The following is an 18,593-nucleotide window of genomic DNA, read 5'->3' as shown; positions in this document are numbered from 1 at the left end:
CAGCGTGTAGCACGCTTACCCACACCCACGTCTGAAACAGATGGATCCGTGGATCCGTAAGGGACAACCAAAAAAATCAGCGAAGCCTGAGCAAGGTCATAGAGCAGTGAAATGACTTTCCGTGGACCTTAAACCAGATCCTTATATATTCGTGTTCACTGTCCCCTTTCTTTGTACTTGAGGTTAGTACCTGTGACGGCCCAATAACACATGGATCCGCCAGCTCTGTGTGCCCTCATGTGTTATTGACACTCGTGGCTCCCCAGGCTCCGTAATTGTTGCCTGAAACTGACAGCTTTTTAGTTCTTCAGGTGTCTTGCAATGCACTTAATGCAACCTTTGAAAGTATTCTGTTGGCAGACGATTCAGTTTCTAATTTGAAATGATCTAACTGGCTGGCTTACAGCTTAAGACCAAACACCAGTTTATAATTGTTAAAAAGGATCCCATATACTGGGATGGTGCTTCTTGTAGATTATCCATCACTGTCCACTTCAGAAAAGTGAATTTGTCTGAGAATTCGATATTGCCTCTCTCTATTGGGATTTGTTCTCAATCCTAATGACTTGCTTTTATTATGAAGTGGTTATATTCCTATGCCCTTAGTTTTGATGTTAGAATTCTGTTTTTGGAATGCTTAAGAAAGAATATATTACTTTAAGCAAAGGAAGTAGCACATAGAAAGCAGATAGAGTGCCGTGTTCAAATCAGCGACATTTCCACAGTAACGTCTGAGAAACATTTGTATATGGTCGTATGCTTCGCAGGGAAGATATTTGCAAAGTTTTCTGCTGTGCACCATAAGTGTTGTCTGTAAAGAACTCAAATTGTGATGAACAGATCTGTGCTAAAGTTTACAGGAGGGGCTCAAGGCATTCATGTAGGTTGCCTACGTGAGAGCGGTCATGAATATGACTGTACCTGTTTCCCCCAGAGTTTTGTCTTGCTACTTCTTTCCTTAAAAGTCTTTTTCCCCGTAGGGACAATTTCTTTAAAAGCTTAATTAATGCTTGTTCACAAAGAAGTATCAACTTTGAGTTAATCTGAAGAATAAGATTTTTTAATTCTAGTTAAGGAATTTTTAACACCCTCTCCCCTCCCAATTTCAAATCAAAGGACACTGTCTTTGGTACTTTGTCTCTGACATATTTTTGGATCCTACTACCAATTGCCTAAACTTTAGGGTTGATAACAGCTAAGTACGTGTGCACCGAGCTCTCAAAATACTGCTTTATAGCCAAAAAGCATGTTTCACCTGTTTCTGAAGAACCAATGTTTCTTTTCCTAATTTTGAGATGCCTTTTAATCTGGCTTTGGATCCAGTAATTAGTATAGTTTTGCCAGTCTCCGGGCCTAGCAGAATTGCAGCTGCTGTGTCCTGATAATGAACAGGAAATCCATAGCAAGGAGTTAGTACACCTCAGTAGTTGAGACAGTTGGCTATCTATTTCCTAAAGGTAACTTGTAAGAGCAGCAGCTTCTGTTGACTCCCCAGATGCTATAGAACCCCTGTGGGTAGGGCTCTGAGTTCGATAGAAAGCCCCAGAAGACACCTTCTGCAGAGCAAGAGGTGCATGCAGTCCACAGGTGGGAGAGAGCATCATGCTTCCACCTCCAGCCAGGCGCTGAAAGGCTCCCTGGAGGTTGGTTCTTAGAGCATCTTCCAGTCCTGTGTTCCCATTTACCAGTTTGAGACTTTGCCTTAATACCTTTAGGAAATGCCACTGTTCGTATTTATTAGATCTCCTTAAGATAAAAATATTACTGGGACGTTGTGGAACTAATTGCTTTCCCAACGCTTTTAGTCTGTGTGGAACTTTCCATGGGAAATTTGGTGAACAAAAGGCTATGTGATTATTTCCATCTTTTATAATCATGCTATTTCACCGACCGCAAACTTATATTGGTTTATACTCAGGCTGATGTGACCAATCCAGAACAGTAAACGGAAACCCTCCTTTTCTATCTTTATACTTTGCTCTGGCAACGTGGCAGCTAAAGAAAGGTTTTGGTCGATCAGCCCCTCTTGGGAACTTTGGCACAGAACCGCTGCAAATCATTTTCACGAAGCGCCAGGTGAATTGATGTATGTTAATTCAGTGTAATGGACAAGTTCCTCCTCTTCTCATGTGTTGTTGTTTCTCTCTCTCTCTCTCTCTCTCTCTCTCTCGCTCTCTTTTTTTCCCTGTTACCCCTTCAATTTTTACACGAAGCTTTCTCTCAAGCTGGTAAGCACAATTCCTCCATGCATGTCCTGAATCTAATCAGGTTTTTTGGTGTATGTTTTGTGGGTGCCGTGCCATTGTGCAACAAATCTTCAGAGTCAACTGTTGATTTGTGTTTCTCTTGTGTGTGCTTTTGTTGGTGTTTCTTTATTAGACCTCTGGAATACAAAGGTCCAGAGTCTAACAGAGGTGACTGTAATCTTTTCAAGTTGCTAAGAAAATTAACGCTTAACTCATGATTTGGTTTTCTTTACCACTGGAGTCTTAAGAGGATGACAGATGTTGATAAACTTTATTTAAATGTGAACATAAACATGAATATTAGCTATGAGGGAGTTTATGTATTGGATCATTCGGAATAAATGCAAATATAATCGTTGAAAATTGCTCCTCCCCCGGAGCCACAGAAGCAGATGAAAAATGCTGGGGACCTGAGGGAGACATGCAGGAATGATGCCGGGCTCCAACTCAGGTCTCAGGCACCTTCGAGAATTGGAGGTCACGAAATCTTTAAGTTGCTACAGAAATACATGGGTGCCTTGTGCATGGCTGATTTAAGAAATCGAAGACGATTTTATGGACAATGAAAAGAGCCTCCTAAGCCTTTCTAAAATGATTTCTTTAGTGTTCGGTGTTGTTTCTACTTTTAATTCCATAGCCCTAGTAAATAGTCAAACTAATCATTAAATCTATTAAAAGAAACTCTTAACCACATAACCCATTACTGTACTTCAAATATGTGTAAGTTACGTAATAGTCTCCAACACCACAGCTGAGAATATCCTAAAATTACGGACAGTGATGAACTGTGACACTTCAACCAGGGATAAGACCAGCATTTTATGCGCTGCTGTTGAGAAAGTATGACAATATTTTATGGTTATCCTTATACATACTTTTATACATGTTTCAGTACATACATAAACATATATATACATAATTTTTCAACCTGACTCAGTATTTGGCGACTGTTCCAGCCCTAAGGAAAAGGAATATTTTATTAAATTAAACATTTCTTAGACGGCAAAATAAAATCCCGAGAAGAGTTCTACAAGAAGGAAAGATCTTAAATGAACATCAGTCATTAGCAGCAGTATGAATTTGGGAGAAATTGGATCCATAAACTGGGAGTCTCTCGGATGCCAGGGTTTCTTTTTTGCCCTTTATTTGTTCTTTTGCTCACGTGCTAGCGGCTAAGGATAACATTATCGGGCAGTCTTTCTGTTTGAGATAAATCATTTTACCAACCTTGTACTGAACTGCTGCTCGATGCCCTTACTTTGAAGCTAATAGAGAAGTTACACACAGATGGCTTGGGTGTAAAAATAATAAAACTCAAGAAGCAGCTCGTGCCATTGCCCAGGAGCAAGTGTTTGATTCCAGTAGCAGGTAAAACGAGATCCTCTTAGAGCCACAGCCATTGAAAATATACGTATTTTGGCCCCTTTTCCAAACCCTGGTACAGCCAGTATCCTAGGGGCCCCTCCAGAGAGTTCAGAAAATCTATTCTGCCTCGAAGGTAGAAATAAAAATTCCTCTGTGGCAAAATGAATCATAGGTGAGAGTATTGTTCGAAAGAATTCAAGCTTCAAAAGGTGAATAGGACAAAATGAACCTTTGAAGGTACTTTCCAGAAACCTCGAGTTTCTTTGGATCTAGAAGAAGCTGTTGACCTGAATCTCCAATGGTCACATGAAGTTTGTTTGAGGCATAGTTACTGGGATTGGTTTTTAAATAACAACACAGAAATATAGACTATCTATTGAAAGGGACCTAACTGGTCAGTTAGACTAACTCCTGATCAAGTGAAAGGGATCATTTATTATTTAATTGCTTTCGTTTCTGTAGATGATCAGGGTTGCGTTTGTTGTTGTTGTTGTTTGAGCCATCTATTTATAAGTCATAAGTTAGAGTGTCGTTTACTACAGATTTCTTTGCACCTGTTTATCCAGTGCAAACCTTACACCTGTTCACAGTCTAGACCTATGTGGTACAATGTGGTATCCACTCACCACAGGTAACTTAATTAAATTTAACTTAATTTAAATGAAAAGTAACTAAAATTTTAAAATTCGGTTCCACAGTTGTACTGGGCACACTTCAAGGGCTCAACAGCCATATGCGGCTACTATATTGGACGGTGCAGATGTGAGAACATTTCCATCACTGAGAAAGTTCTTTTGGGTCTCATAGCACATAGCGAGGCTCAATAAATATGTATGAGTGAACACTGACTGCTTACTAGGTTTGCTGACCTCTGCAGCAGTGTATCTCACGCTGTGTTTTGTCGCATTCTAGCATTAAAACAAAAATGAAAACAAAACCAAAATCTCTGTTCTAGAAAACATGCTGATCTCTTTTAAGTCAATTCAGCATGAGAACAAAGTACTGAGCTTTCAGGCTCAGTGACTGAGTTGAGAAAATTGAAAAGCACTCAATTAAGGTTTCAAGTGTTATAGCACAATAGTTTATGGAAAAGGAAAAACAAGTCTGCTTTATTTTTATATTGAAGATTACTTGGCTTCATCTTAGTTTTAGAAGCAAGTTGAACTTCCTTGGTTTGGCATTAGGGAATAATCACTTCTGTTTTGCTTTTCACTCACACACACACACAAGTCTTTGAGACTATTAGCTGAAAGGTCTTTGGTGGCCTTAGTGGTGAACTATTTGCTGAATCACAAACTTCCAGCCCAGCAGCCTGGCATTTTCTCATAAGCAGCCTAGGAACTTCAGTCACAAGCCCCCGTGTAAGCTGCTTGGCAAACTCAAGCTAATTTTGCAATTACATTATCCGGGTCCCTTCTTGTCCACCCACTCCCAGGCAAGCCTGTCTTGCCTTTGTTTAATTGGTTCTAAAGCAAAATCTCTTTTCTAAATTCCCTGGCTTATCCCTGGCTATTGATAAATTTCTCTTTCTTTATGAAAATAGCCTCATTTAAGGAAAAGCACTTGATGGCCACAACTTAGCTACAGCTTCTGACATGTAAGCGTAGGTAGGAGTCTAGAAACTCACGGTTGATATTTTCTACTTAAATCACATGCACAGAGGAGAGAGAGCAATTTTTTTGAAAGGGAATCAAGATATCAAAGTACACTACTTCTGATGAATTAGAAACAGCTGAGGCTGATTTCATACACTGTGGGTTGTTGGGTTTGAATTTGGGGCTGGGGGCGGTGTTCTCTATGAATTCTCTGAGATGATCCTAAAGATGATGAAAAAGAACCGACCAGATGTTTAGAGGCAGCAGAGGCAAGAAGAGTACATGGGAGGGAGCTGGGGGGGGATTGTTTTTTTTAATGTCCCTTTTACCCACATTCTCTGAGGAACTAGACGTCCCATCTGTCACTTCACTTTTCGGCCTCGGCCTTGTGTGAGGAGACGGGAAGGAATACTCAGGCTGGGTGGGGTGGGGGAAGCAATGCCATCGAAATGCAGCAGTTGGCGGGGGCACTTATCACTGTTTTATGTGAAGAAACAAACCTAAAGCTTCAGTGTTGCCACCGACACTGACACTAAAGTGCAGAATCAGTCTCCAAATTTGTTTTTCATTGATCCTCTCTGGAGTCAAAAGTATATCTTCCTGTCTCGGTGCTCCCTGCCTTGTCAGAGGTGTCTGGGCCGGCATGAAAACGGTGTGCGGGCCTTTTGCAGTTTGCATGCACTGATTTTTGCATCTCAGCTGGGTGTCGTGGGAAAGAGCTTAATTTAGTTCATGAAAACACATGCAGACGTCTGCATTGCCCTGTTGTCTGGGGACTCTTTCCCGCAGGCTTCCCTCGGTGTCTTTTTGTCAAGGAGTGCCGTGAGGTTTCTATTTCTTTTTGCATCTGCAGGGTGCGACTCCAGAAGATTTCAGCAACCTCCCACCTGAACAGAGAAGGAAAAAGCTACAACAGAAAGTCGATGAATTAAATAAAGAAATTCAAAAGGAGATGGATCAAAGGTAGAGTGGCTCAATATGACTTATTAAGACATTTGAGTTCGGTTTGGAAAGATGGGAGGCCCTACATCAGATTTTAATCCAAGTGATTATTTCAGCCGTGTGTTTGGTTGTAGTCTACTGGATTGCTTTAGTAAAGACAGGGAGGGTTCTTTTAACAAATAGGTATTATTCTGAGTTTGGACAACAAAATACACATGACTATCTTCTTCATTTTTGTGTGTGTTCACTTACTTTAGTAATGCCACATTCACCATGCTAGCACCATGGAATGTAAATTCAGGTTAGACAAGAAAATTTCACAAGTACAGCAGAGCATTCTGTAGCATACCGAAGTCTGTATAATGTCTGACCAAACCAGTTTGCTCATAAATCACTTCCATTATAGGTGATCTATTTAGTTTAATATTTATGATTCTTATAGAGAAAATAAACATACTATACACATTTTAAAAAGTGTTTTTCATTTACCTTTGCATTAGCACTTAAAAAACACATTTCTGTTTCAAAATGCATATTAGCCATAAAAAGGAACAACATTGGAACAACAGGAACAACATCTCATTTGTAGAGACGTGGATGGACCTAGAGACTGTCATACAGAGTGAAGTAAGCCAGAAAGAGAAAAACAAATATCGTATATTAACGCATATGTATGGAATCTAGAAAAATGGTACAGATGAACCCATCTGTAGGGCAGGAATAGAGACGTAGATATAGAGAACAGCCATGTGGACACGGGGGGGGAACGGGAGGATGGGACGAATTGGAAGATTAGGTTTGACATAAATACACTACCATGTGTAAACTAGATAGCTAGTGGGAACCTGCTGTGTAGCACAGGGAGCTCAGCTTGGTGCTCTGTGATGACCTAGATGCGGGGTCAGGGGGGAGGTCCATGAGGGAGGGGATATATGTACACATATAGCTGATTCACTTCATTGTACAGTAGAAACTAACACAACACTGTAAAGCAATTTTACTCCAATAAAAAAAATATTCTAATATAACAGCAGCAAAATATAGCCCTGCAATTACAAAAGTGCTAAACGGGGATCTACAATTATTTTCCTTTTTTAAAATTAATTAATTAATTTCTTTATGGCTGCGTTGGGTCTTCATTGCTGCGTGTGGTTTTTCTCTAGTTGCGGCGAGCGGGGGCTACTCTTCGTCACTGTGTGCGGGCTTCTCATTGCGGTGGCTTCTCTTTGTTGTGGAGCACGGGCTCTAGGCACACGGGCTTCAGTAGTTGTGGCTCACGGGCTTAGTTGCTCTGCGGCATGTGGGATCTTCCCAGACCGGGGATCGAACCCATGTCCCCTGCATTGGCAGGCAGATTCTTAACCACTGCACCACCAGGGAAGTCCCTTAAGTTATTTTCATATTTACAACTATGATTCTGAAATAAATACTATTCCTAAGCAGCTCTGTTATCAGCTTTTTAGGTTTGGTTTAAAACCATACACATAATTGCTAGGAGGCTTATAATGTATTCCGTTCCTGAAAGCGTTCCTCAAAAGCCAACCAGCCCTCAAAACAGTACTCAGTCCACAAGGCAGTCAGAAAGAGTTAAATTAACTGGGGTAAATAAGAGTCCTACATTACATCAAAAGCATATGATATTCTGCAGCAACTAACTGGGAGCAGTTCAGGGTTGACTGGCGTGTTGTCCTCTTTAGAACTAATTTCATCAGAAGAGTTTAAGAAGGTGGACATTGGGGACTTCCCTGGTGGTCCAGTGGTAAAGAATCCACCTTACAATGCAGGGGACCGCGGGTTCGATCCCTGGTCGGGGAACTAAGATCCCACATGCCGCGGGGCAACTAAGCCTACGCGCCACAACTACTGAGCTTGCGCGCCTCAGCGAGAGAGCCTGCATGCCACAAACTACAGAGCCCACGCACTCCACAACTAGAGAAGAGAAAACCCACGCGCCACAACTAGAGAGAAGCCCGCACGTCACAACGAAGATCCCCCAGGCCGCAACTAAGACCTGACACAGTCAAAAATAAATAAAATAAATAAATTAATGATAAATAAATCTTAAAAAAAATAAGGTGGACATTGTACCACTACCAAGTGCATTTAAAAGTGACATGTTTCCTCTGTGCTAATTTGACACCCCTGAATGACCTAGCTAGGGAACTAGTCACGGTAACTTGGTCACCAGGCAAACCAAGCCTGCAAGAAAGGACGCCAGTGTTCAAATTACCATGTTATCATCTGACCCAGTTTATTTTCAACATAAACATACAATCTCAATACGAGATGTCTAACTAAAGCTAGCACCGCCAACAAGACCAAGACAGCTTCTCCTGTTCCAAGGTTTAGGTTTCGCCCAGAATTCTCGGTACGTGGAATAGCCCACACCAAGAGCCATTGCTCCCATAACAAAGCCTTGGGCTGCCACGTGCACGTGGATCAAATAAACAGACATTTTAGTATCTCCCCTGCTCTTCAGTCTATATAATCCATATGCAACGATTGCTGCAAAAACCTGCCATTCCAGTGGGGACAAATGGTGCCTCTCTAGCTTTCTGGATAGAGAGGCACATGTAGTGATTGAAGAATCTTCAGACAATGACAAGACATCTCAGGCTCCAACTGGCTTCAAAAAGATTTTCTGGTGGTTTTTGTTTGTTTGTTTTTGTTTAGTTTGGCCGTACCACGTGGCTTGTAGGATCTTAGTTCCCTGACCAGGGATTGAACCCGGGCTGTGGCAGTGAAAGCCCGGAATCCTAACCACTAGGCCACCAGGGAACTCCTGTTTTCTCTCTATCATGAGTGTAGAGGTGAAGTTTTTGTACAAATGAGGAAGAGCAAAGTGGCATGACCCCCACCCTATCCCTTGCCCCACGTCGGAGCTTTGGATACAAAATGTACTTGTCTTTCTATTTGAGGGTAAGTAAAAATCAGCCTTCCTATAGATTCTCATGTCTTCTTGTCTTTTTATAGAGTGTGTTGATGGTATCTAGAAAACAAGTCACAGTATGTCTTATACACATCACCAGCCATTAGAGGTGTAAATATTTGCTTGTTCTTGACAAGCACCTGCCCATCTGCCCCGGCTCCCACTGTGAGAGTCCCCTGGTTTCTGAGCTGTTCTATAAGTTTGATCCTAGGATGGTAGGTTGGTACATATGCAAAAAAAGAAAAGAAAAAATTAGGAAAAGATTCAATATCTCTTCCCATTTGCACTTCCTTCCCACATTTATAACGAATAATACCTTCACATCATTTACAGGATACTTGCTAATAATCCTGATTGAAAAGCCACTTTAGGGAACTATACTCAATATTTTATAATAACCTATAAGGGAAAAGAATCTGGAAAGAAAAAGATATGTGTATGTATAACTGAATCACTTTGCTGTACACCTGAAACTAACACAACATTGTAAATCAACTGTACTCCAGTTAAAAAAAAGAAAAAGGAAAAGAACAGCCACTTTTTATTCTCTCACCTTCTATATTCTCACTGACGGAATTAAGTGAATCATCGTTAATGGCGATTTGAACTTAAAAGATAACTTGAGATTTTGTGCTCTATATAAGTAGGCCAAATTGTAGTCCTACATAAATATAGTTATATTGAAGCTGGGGTTAAAACTTGGTTGTGCAAAAAATAAACAAACTTGGTCAGTCAGTTTAAGTACATGCAAAAGAAAAGTGGGTTTTGATTTTTTTTTAATCTCTGGGAGAGCAACTCCTGAAAACTAGATCGTTTTATAAATATTGTTGCAGTATGTTAAAAAGAGGAACACAGATGATGAACTTTGTTCTAGTTTTATATTAAAAATAGACTTTATGAAATAAAAATTTTTTGTACTTTTTATAAATAGAAGTCTTTGTATGTTTTATAACATCTGGGACCAAATATAAAAGGGTTTCTAAATGTATTATAAACCTCCTGCTGTTTACTAAGTGAGCACTTATATTTTGCACAGGAGTAACAAGTTATGACTCAAATATCTGAAATGACATTTTATAGGTTGTTGACAGACTCTCTCTAATTGTTTGATATCATTCAGAAAAGTTTCTCTGTCACTTGGGTTGTGGCTGTGGAACTTGGTTAACGTTTGAAACCCAAGAGCAGTGCTTGCTGGTAATAAGGCCAATCACGTTCAACCATTCACTTCACCTCTGTTTATCGAGCATTTACTGTGTACAAGGAAATATTCTAGGTATAGCAATGAGGATAAAGCGATGAACAAAACATCAAAAACATCTGTTCTCATGCAACTTACATTTTGTGCAGGAGGAACAGAAAATAAAAGGTTTTGAGCAGAGATGGCATGATCTGGAAAAGGCTGGATTTTTGTTTGTTTTCAGTTTTGTTTTTTTTAATAATCCAAAAAGGCAAGAAAGGAGAGAAAAAATATTAATATATAGAATAGGCAGGACAAATCAAAAGCACAAAATAGAGTGGAAGATTTAAAATACCAAGCACACTAGACACCCCAGATTCCAATCTGGTTCCACCTGTTTCTTTTGCAAACTTTGGACAAGATTCTTAACCTCTTAGCACCTCGGTTTCCTCACCTTGAAAAGGGAGTTAATATGCCTGTCTATGAGGATTAAGTGTGTCAGGGTATGTCACGTGCTGAGGACAGTGCCTGGCATACTGTGTTTGTAAAATAAAATGAATCAGTATGTTAAATGTGAACAGACTACATGTTCCAACTAAGAGATTTTCAGACTGGACAAAAAACTAAAACCCACATGTATGCTAGTTACAAAAGACACGTCCAACTCATAAAGTGCAGAAAGGTTGAAAGCAAAGACTGGAAAAAGATGGGGCTTCCCTGGTGGCGCAGTGGTTAAGAATCCGCCTGCCAATGCAGGGGTCAGGGGTTCGAGCCCTGGTCTGGGAAGGTCCCACATGCCGCAGAGCAACTAAGCCCGTGAGCCGCAACTACTGAGCCCGCGTGCCACAACAACTGAAGCCCGCATGCCTATAGTCCGTGCTCCGCAACAAGAGAAGCCACCGCAATGAGAAGCCTGCGCGCAACGACCAAGACCCAATGCAGCCAAAAATTAATTAATTATTTTTAAAAAAAGAATGGAAAAAGACAGACCATGCAGGTACCAACCAGAAGGAAAACTGGTGTGAGAACACTGACTTTCAGGCCAAAAAACACCCCAAACTATTCAGCTCAAAAGGATCAACTTCATAAAATAAATGATTCAAATAACAAATGGCTCAATTCACCAAGAAGAGATACAATTTTAAGTCTGTAGAACCATACTAGCATCACCTCAAAATATAGAAAAGGTTATGCTGTTGACCTTCTGGCATAAGTACAAGAAATACAAGCACGTCATTACAGTGGGATATTGTTCACGCACTTTTCTCGGTAATTGATAGAATAGATTAGCAGAGAGTCAGGATAGAGGATTTGAACAAAATAATTAACAAAATTGACCTAATACACAGATATCCAGTAACTGCATACTACACATTCTTTTCAAGCACACATAGAACATTTCCAAAAATTGGGCATATCCTGGTTTTATAAAATGAATCTCAACAAACATCAAAGGATAGACATCATTCAAAGTACGTTCTCTGAAGGCTGCAATTAAGCTGGATATCAATAACAAAAATTTAGAAGTTAAGAAATGTGGGGCTTCCCTGGTGGCGCAGTGGTTGAGAGTCTGCCTGCCAATGCAGGGGACACAGGTTCGTGCCCCGGTCCGGGAAGATCCCACATGCCGCGGAGCAGCTGGGCCCGTGAGCCATGGCCGCTGAGTCCGCGTGTCTGGAGCCTGTGCTCCGCAACCGGAGAGGCCACAGCAGTGAGAGGCCCGCATACCGAAAAAAAAAAAAAGAAAGAAATGTGGCTCTCAACTAACAACATTGTAAAACAACTACACCCCCTTAAAAAATAAAATAAAATAAAATGTGGCTCTCCGCAGGGCTCAGTTACAGCAAGAAGCCTGCTCAGTCAAGTTAGAAAGGCTCCCCACCCTTCTTATCATTCTGGCATGGAGTCAGGAAGAATCCTGTTAAGTTGGTTTAGCAGGAATCGTTCCATTCACCTTTGATTTTCCATCCACTGAGTCCCTCATTCTGCTTATTGGCTAAAAATCCCCAGCTGTCTTCACTGTATTAGGAATCGAGCCCAGCTCTAACCTGAGGTGTCTTTTCCCCGATTGCAATTGTTTTTTGATTTTTTAAAATAAAATCTGTTTTTACTGCTTAAAAAAAAAAAGAAAGAAATGTGGCTCTAAGTAGCGCATAGATTGAGGAGGAAGCCCTCATAGACGCTAGAAAATATATGAAACAGAGCTGAACCTTACCCTTCACGTACATTCTCCATCTCCGTTTTGGGGATGTCACTAAAGCCATGCTTATACGAGGAAATTTAAAGCTTCCAATACATATGAGAAACAAAGAAGGCTGCAAATCAGTGAGCTAAGCATCCCTCTTAAGAAGTTAGAAAAAGAGTAGCAAATTGAACCAAAGAAAATAGAAGAAACGGAACGATAAAGGAAACTATCAATTAATGAAACAGAATCACACATTCAACAGAGAGGATGAACAGAGCCAAAAGCTGGTTCCTTGAAATGATCAACAAAATTGAAAAACCTGCAGAGATTGATGAGGAGAGACCTGGATGAGAGGAATGGGAGATAGTGATTTTAAACAACTCTTTTGAGAAGTTTTGCTGAGAAATAGGGTCCTGGAGGTATAGGCCATGAAGTCGAGAGAAGACTTGTGTACATGTGGATGACCTTGCAGTTTGTTTGTTGTAGGGACATCTATTCATGTAACAAATACGTAGTGAGATCTCTGGTGCACCAGGCGTGGCCCGGTCACTGGGGGTTTATCATGGTCATAAAGGGCTTGAGCCCAGAGAGCTCCTCGGAGAGCTGCTGTTCTAGGCGGGAGAGACAGACGATAAACAAGCATCATAACAAGTCATATAATGTTGGGAAGAGATACATGCAGTGGAAATAAAAGAAAGTAGAGCGAGGTAGGTGGGCTGGGAGGGCAAGTGGGTGGAGGGCTCCCGTGGACACCTGGTCTTAGGGAAGAACAGAGGGTTCATTGTGCCCACCAAGGGGCAATACGGGCTCAGAGGCAAGGGGGCAGGTGGAGGGGTGGTGAGGACTTGTGGAAATTCTCTTCCACTTATTTCTGTATTTTTGATCAAACTATTTCCCGTGACTCAAAATACAGTTTGTGTTGTTGGTCTTATGCTGGGTGATTGGTGCAGAGTTTCTTTTGCTGAAGCTCATTAAAGTTAGCCCCTCACCCTCGGCAGGAAGCCATTTGCTCTAAATTTAACTCGAATGCTCCTGAAGTGCCCTGAAGCCAGGGTTCCAGTTAGCAGAGCTCTCTGGTCCTAGAAACAACCTTCAGAGGGCTGCTATGGGCGGCCTTCCGGACAGGATTGCAGGAGGGGTGTGGAATCTTGCCGTGTGTAGCTTTAAGGCTCTGTTGCCCACCTGTCACGGATCCCGACTGTGGGTTCCGTTTCTTAAATAGTTGAAATCGTTGAAATCGAACTGTTTAACTTAATCCTTAGAATTCCCAAAGCAATGACCTGCGCTTCTTCATGAGGTAAACATTGCAGCCCACGAGACCCATGGTTTGCATGCAAAACACGTACATGGAAATATTGGGGTTTTGTCTCTTGTTACGTAGGGCAAAGTGATGTGCAGGATTAATTTACGTTTCTCACTCGCTAAAGACGAGGGAGATTTCGTTCCGAAAAGGCAACTGGAATTTAAATATGGGTCTCTGGATCATACAGACCTTGGTAGCAGAATCCTTATAGAGACGTTTTAGAAGGGAGGCTGACCCAGTATCCCCCTCCAATCCACACCGCGGTGCAGTCTCGCCACGCCCTCATTCCCGTAGTTTTCATGGCGGTGGGAAAATATGACTGGCTGACGACAGCATTAACCTTTACCACGTTCTGCCCCTTCTTTTCAGAGATGCCATCACAAAAATGAAAGATGTCTACCTAAAGAATCCGCAAATGGGAGACCCCGCCAGTTTGGATCACAAATTAGCAGAAGTCAGCCAAAATATAGAAAAACTGAGACTGGAGGCCCAGAAATTTGAGGTAGGAAGAAGCTGTTGTGGAAAAGCTTTGTTGGAAAAAAAAGAAATAGAAGTGGGTGTAGGGGGTCACGAGACGCATACGCATATGGTTGTAAATCGCCATTGTTTCTTTCCCCGCGAGAGATGGAGCTGGAAAAATCAGGTGTCTCACGAGTTATGATAAAAGGAAAAAGACACTGTCATCCACTGGGTGTTCAGCTTTTCAGCATATCCTATTTTAATGGTGTCCCTTAAAAGGGACGCTATTTAAGGTTATATTTGTATACAGTGTTCGTTGTTTTTTTTTTATCTAAGTGTTTCACTTAAGTTGTTCTACTTCATCTCCTGTTGACAGTGGGTATAATTGGGAATATACGGTCGGCCATCATCTCAGTGAATCCAAAAGACAGTTTTTAAAAAGCCATTGATATTTGTAATTTTCTTGTAATGTCCTTGCCTGGCTTTGGTATCGGTGTAAAAGTTTTCAAAATATACTCTGGATGCAAATTCCTTTTCAGATCTAGGATTTACAAATATTTTCTCCCATTCTGTGGACTGTTGTTTTACTCTCTTCAAGGTGTCCTTTGAAACACGGAAGTTTTATTTATGCTTTTTTTTTTTGGCCGTGCCACGTGGCTTGCAGGGTCTCGGTTCCCCGACCAGGGATTGAACCCGGGCCACGGCAATTAAAGCACCGAGCCCTAACCACTGGACCGCCAGGGAAGTCCCCAAAAGTCTTAATTTTGATGGAATCAATTTTTTTTTTCTTCTGTCACTTGTGCTTTTGGGGTCATAGCTAAGTTACCAGTGCCTAATCCAAGATCACAAACATTTACGCCTATGTTTTCTTCTAAGTTTTATAGTTTTAACTTTTACATTTAGGTCTACGGTTCGTTTAGAGTTAATTTTTGTATATGGTTAAAGGTAGAGGTCCACCTTCATTCTTTTTTATGTTGTCCCGGCACCATTTGTTGAAAAGGCCTTTTCCTCCTTGAATTGTCTTGGCCCCTTTGTCGCAAATCAATTGATCATAAATACAAGGGTTTACTTCTGGGGGGGGGGGAACCATTGAAATATGTTACTGTTCCTTCAAAGGATCCATTATCAAAAGATGATATATGTGAAAACCAATAGGAAACACAAATAAGAAATGAGGAAGAAACACAAATAATAAATCTTTTAAGGAGGGAGTGGGGCACTCAAAAGCTGTGGGCAGGGCTTCCCTGGTGGCGCAGTGGTTGAGAGTCCGCCTGCCGATGCAGGGGACACGGGTTCGTGCCCCGGTCCGGGAAGATCCCACATGCCGCGCAGTGGCTGGGCCCGTGAGCCATGGCCGCTGAGCCTGCGCGACTGGAGCCTGCGCTCCGCAAGGGGAGAGGCCACAACAGTGAGAGGCCCAGGTACCGCAAAAAAAAAAAAAAAAAAAAAGCTGTGGGCAGAAGGCTTCTTTTTCCCCTCGAAATGTAAAGACTACAAAGCCTGTAAAAATATATCAGTAACTGAGCGTTCCAACCAGAATAGATTATTTCTAGCAATAAAAGGTCAAATATGGCTTTTTTCATTCTTTCTAGAATCTGTCAATAAGGTATTAGCATTTGAGGTTTTAGAACCTAGAAATGTCCTTTTCTGATCATTTTGATTCTTTTGCCTCTTTTACACTATTTCCAATGTTGCTGAAGATACTTTGATCTACTTTGATTTCCTACGTATGAGTTTTCTTCACTATTTAAAAAAAGAAAAACGTTACACTCCTTAACAAAAATGGGAAGTGTGGCTTTCTAACTGAGTCATGGCTTAAGTGTGTGGCAGGGACCCTCATGTTTCCCAGTGTGACCTCATGGTCACAGAATTTCTGGAACCAGAAGGAACTAGAAATGACTTAACCAAAATCACACAGCTGCTTAAAAAGCCCAGGAGTATAACGGAGGCCAGTGTCTTTCTGCCACATTATGAGCAGTGGCTAAATATGTTTGCCTGTACTTCTCCAACTTTGCCTTTGAGTACATTTATACAGTCAGGGCACACAGACTGGAGACTCTGCCCCCACGGGGTCCTTCTCCAGTCTGCTTCAATGACCAACGAGCAGCCCCGATCTGGGGCCTGAAGCCTGCATGGTCAGGCCCTCAGCTGAGCTCAGACCATTCTTTCCTGCCTTCTGTTTGCAGGCCTGGCTGGCCGAGGTTGAAGGCAGACTCCCAGCACGCAGCGAACAGGCCCGTCGGCACAGCGGCATGTACGATGTGCAGAACCCCCCAGCCGTCAACAACTGTGCACAGGATCGGGAGAGGTACAGTATCTGTACGGAGCCTGCTCTTTCTGACTTTGTATTTATTTCTCAATTCTGGAATCAGAGACGAGCACAAGGTACTTGTTAGATCCCAAGCGTCTGTGACGATTGGCCTGTGATGTTTCCCACGGTGCAGGTGTCTAAGTCCCCGTGGATGGTGCCCGAGCCTGCGGGGTGACTGAAGATGGTCCTAGTTACAACAATCGGGGGATGGGGACGGGGGCGGGTTGCAAGCACTTTGCTCTCGCGGGGGCTGAATTCAAGCCCTCGCTGGGGTCAGTGGCTATAGTTGCTGTGTGTTTTGCTTTCTTGAGCAGCCCGGATGGCAGTTACACGGAGGACCAGAGTCAGGAGAGTGAGGTCAAGGTGCTGGCCACGGATTTCGACGATGAGTTTGATGATGAGGAATCCCTCCCCGCCATAGGGACGTGTAAAGCTCTCTACACGTTCGAAGGTAACACCGCGTCTCACCTAATTCGCCCCACTTCTCGTGAACTGTCTGAGTCACTCTTCTCTTTCTGTGATCAGGCTTTCTTTTGAAGTCATCCAGAACTTTCCCTCATTGCTCTTTTGCTCTGCTCGTGGTATCTGTGTTTATGATTATGATCTGGTCGATGGCTGTATGTTTTACCTTTGGGTCTGTACATTCGAACAACTTTCAGTGAGCTTAACTGAAGCAGATAGTATGGAATAATGATTATTTCATCCATTCATTCAATACTTATAGAACTTCTGTCTTGTAAAGGCCCCTGAAAGGGTGGCAGGCAGATGGTATGTTCTGGCTTCCACCTTTGGAGGAAATAAAGCAGACACACGTAGAGAGAGGGCCGCCTGCAATATTCACCAGAGGAGGGGTACAGAGTGACGGGGGATTCATGCGAGGATGAGATCACTTCCTTAAGGGGGTTTGGAGAACTCTCCGTGCTGAAGTATGTCAGAGGCACGGGCACGGCCAAGCGTGGAGCGAGGAAGGTATGGGGTTCGTATGGCTGGCGCTCAGATGTCTTAGGTGGTGAGATGAGGGTGTAGGCGGTGCCAGTGGGGGGTATGGGTAACAGAAACATCTGGATTTTATTTGGCAAACGTCGAGAAGCTACTGAAAGTATTTGAGCAGGTTGCTGACACGAGCAGAGCTGTACCTTGAGACATTTACTGTATGTGTCGGATCGGTTAGAAGACAGGGAAATTGGTTAGAAAGACTAGCCTAGTGTTTCCTAAACTGTGAGCCTTGAAACGGCACCTTGCAGGATGCTGATAAGGATGTTGTGAAAGAAGCAATCAGAGCTCAGATCATCTTCAGAAGCCCTGGGATAAATGAATCTCTTTACTGGAGGACTTTTTTTTTTTTTTTTCTTTTGGCCACACCTCACAGCTTGCAGGATCTTAGTTCTCTGACCAGGGATTGAACCTGGGGCCCCTGCAGTGGAAGTACGGAGTCCTAACCACTGGACCACCAGGGAATTCCCTTTACTCTAGGACTTTTAGAGCCTTTAATAAACTAAATATTCATTATGACAAAATAAGAAAGGGAAGTACCAGGTTAAATGTTCCCGGTTTTACTTCCCGGCCACACCATCCCTCTCCCCCCCGCGCCCACAGTACCGCTATTAACAGCCCCCTAAACAGTCTGCCTTTCAGGACACTGCTTGGGCGATGATGGCTAGTCTTTTGAAATTATCTTAGCAAATGGTGTTCGGGGCCTTGATTAAGGAATGGACGCAGAGATGCTGCAGCCAGTGTACAAAGAGGGGAGGAAATCACAGATGATCCCTGAAGTTGCATCCCTGGGATGGTGGAGATGTCCACTGAAATGGGAAAGTGGGAGGAAAAACAGGGAGTCCGGGTTCACCCCTATCGCGTTCCAGGTGCCCGGGTACCATCAAGGTGGAAACGGGCTTCAGGCAGAAGGCGAAGTGGAACCTTGCCTCAGACGAGAACCAGAACAGGAGAAAGAAAAGTCGGGGTGCTGTGTAAAGAGATGTAATTGACGCCGTAGGAGTACCTTCAGGGAAGAGTAGAGAAGCGGACCCAGGATTTCCTCTGCGGAAAATACCTCCTGTTCTGGGAGGGAGGAATGAGAGGGC

General features: G+C 42.5%; 2 protein-coding genes across 7 annotated transcripts in view; one reads left to right on the top strand and one right to left on the bottom strand.

Annotated features, from left to right (window-relative positions):
• Positions 1–18,593, top strand: part of FNBP1 (formin binding protein 1) — a 140,416-nt gene that overhangs the window by 114,501 nt on the left and 7,322 nt on the right. For 3 of the 6 annotated variants that reach the window (XM_079925862.1, XM_079925863.1, XM_079925860.1), the window contains 4 exons: positions 6,060–6,169; positions 14,112–14,244; positions 16,388–16,509; positions 16,824–16,963. In XM_079925862.1, the coding sequence (XP_079781988.1) occupies positions 6,060–6,169; positions 14,112–14,244; positions 16,388–16,509; positions 16,824–16,963 (505 nt within the window). Of the gene's footprint in view, positions 1–2,213; positions 2,229–6,059; positions 6,170–14,111; positions 14,245–16,387; positions 16,510–16,823; positions 16,964–18,593 lie in introns of all 6 variants that reach the window. The other 3 variants (XM_079925864.1, XM_079925861.1, XM_079925865.1) reach the window with 2 other exon arrangements.
• USP20 (ubiquitin specific peptidase 20) overlaps positions 5,653–18,593 on the bottom strand; it is a 75,588-nt gene continuing 62,647 nt past the window's right edge. The window contains exon 26 of the mRNA XM_079925858.1: positions 5,653–6,113. The gene's annotated coding sequence lies outside the window, so the exon portion shown is untranslated. The remainder of the gene's footprint in view (positions 6,114–18,593) is intronic.

This window comes from Stenella coeruleoalba (assembly GCF_951394435.1).
Source record: "Stenella coeruleoalba genome assembly, chromosome: 7".
NCBI lineage: Eukaryota > Metazoa > Chordata > Mammalia > Artiodactyla > Delphinidae > Stenella > Stenella coeruleoalba.
The sequence above is the reverse complement of the archived record's forward strand: the minus strand, read 5'-3'. Positions and strand labels throughout refer to the sequence as shown.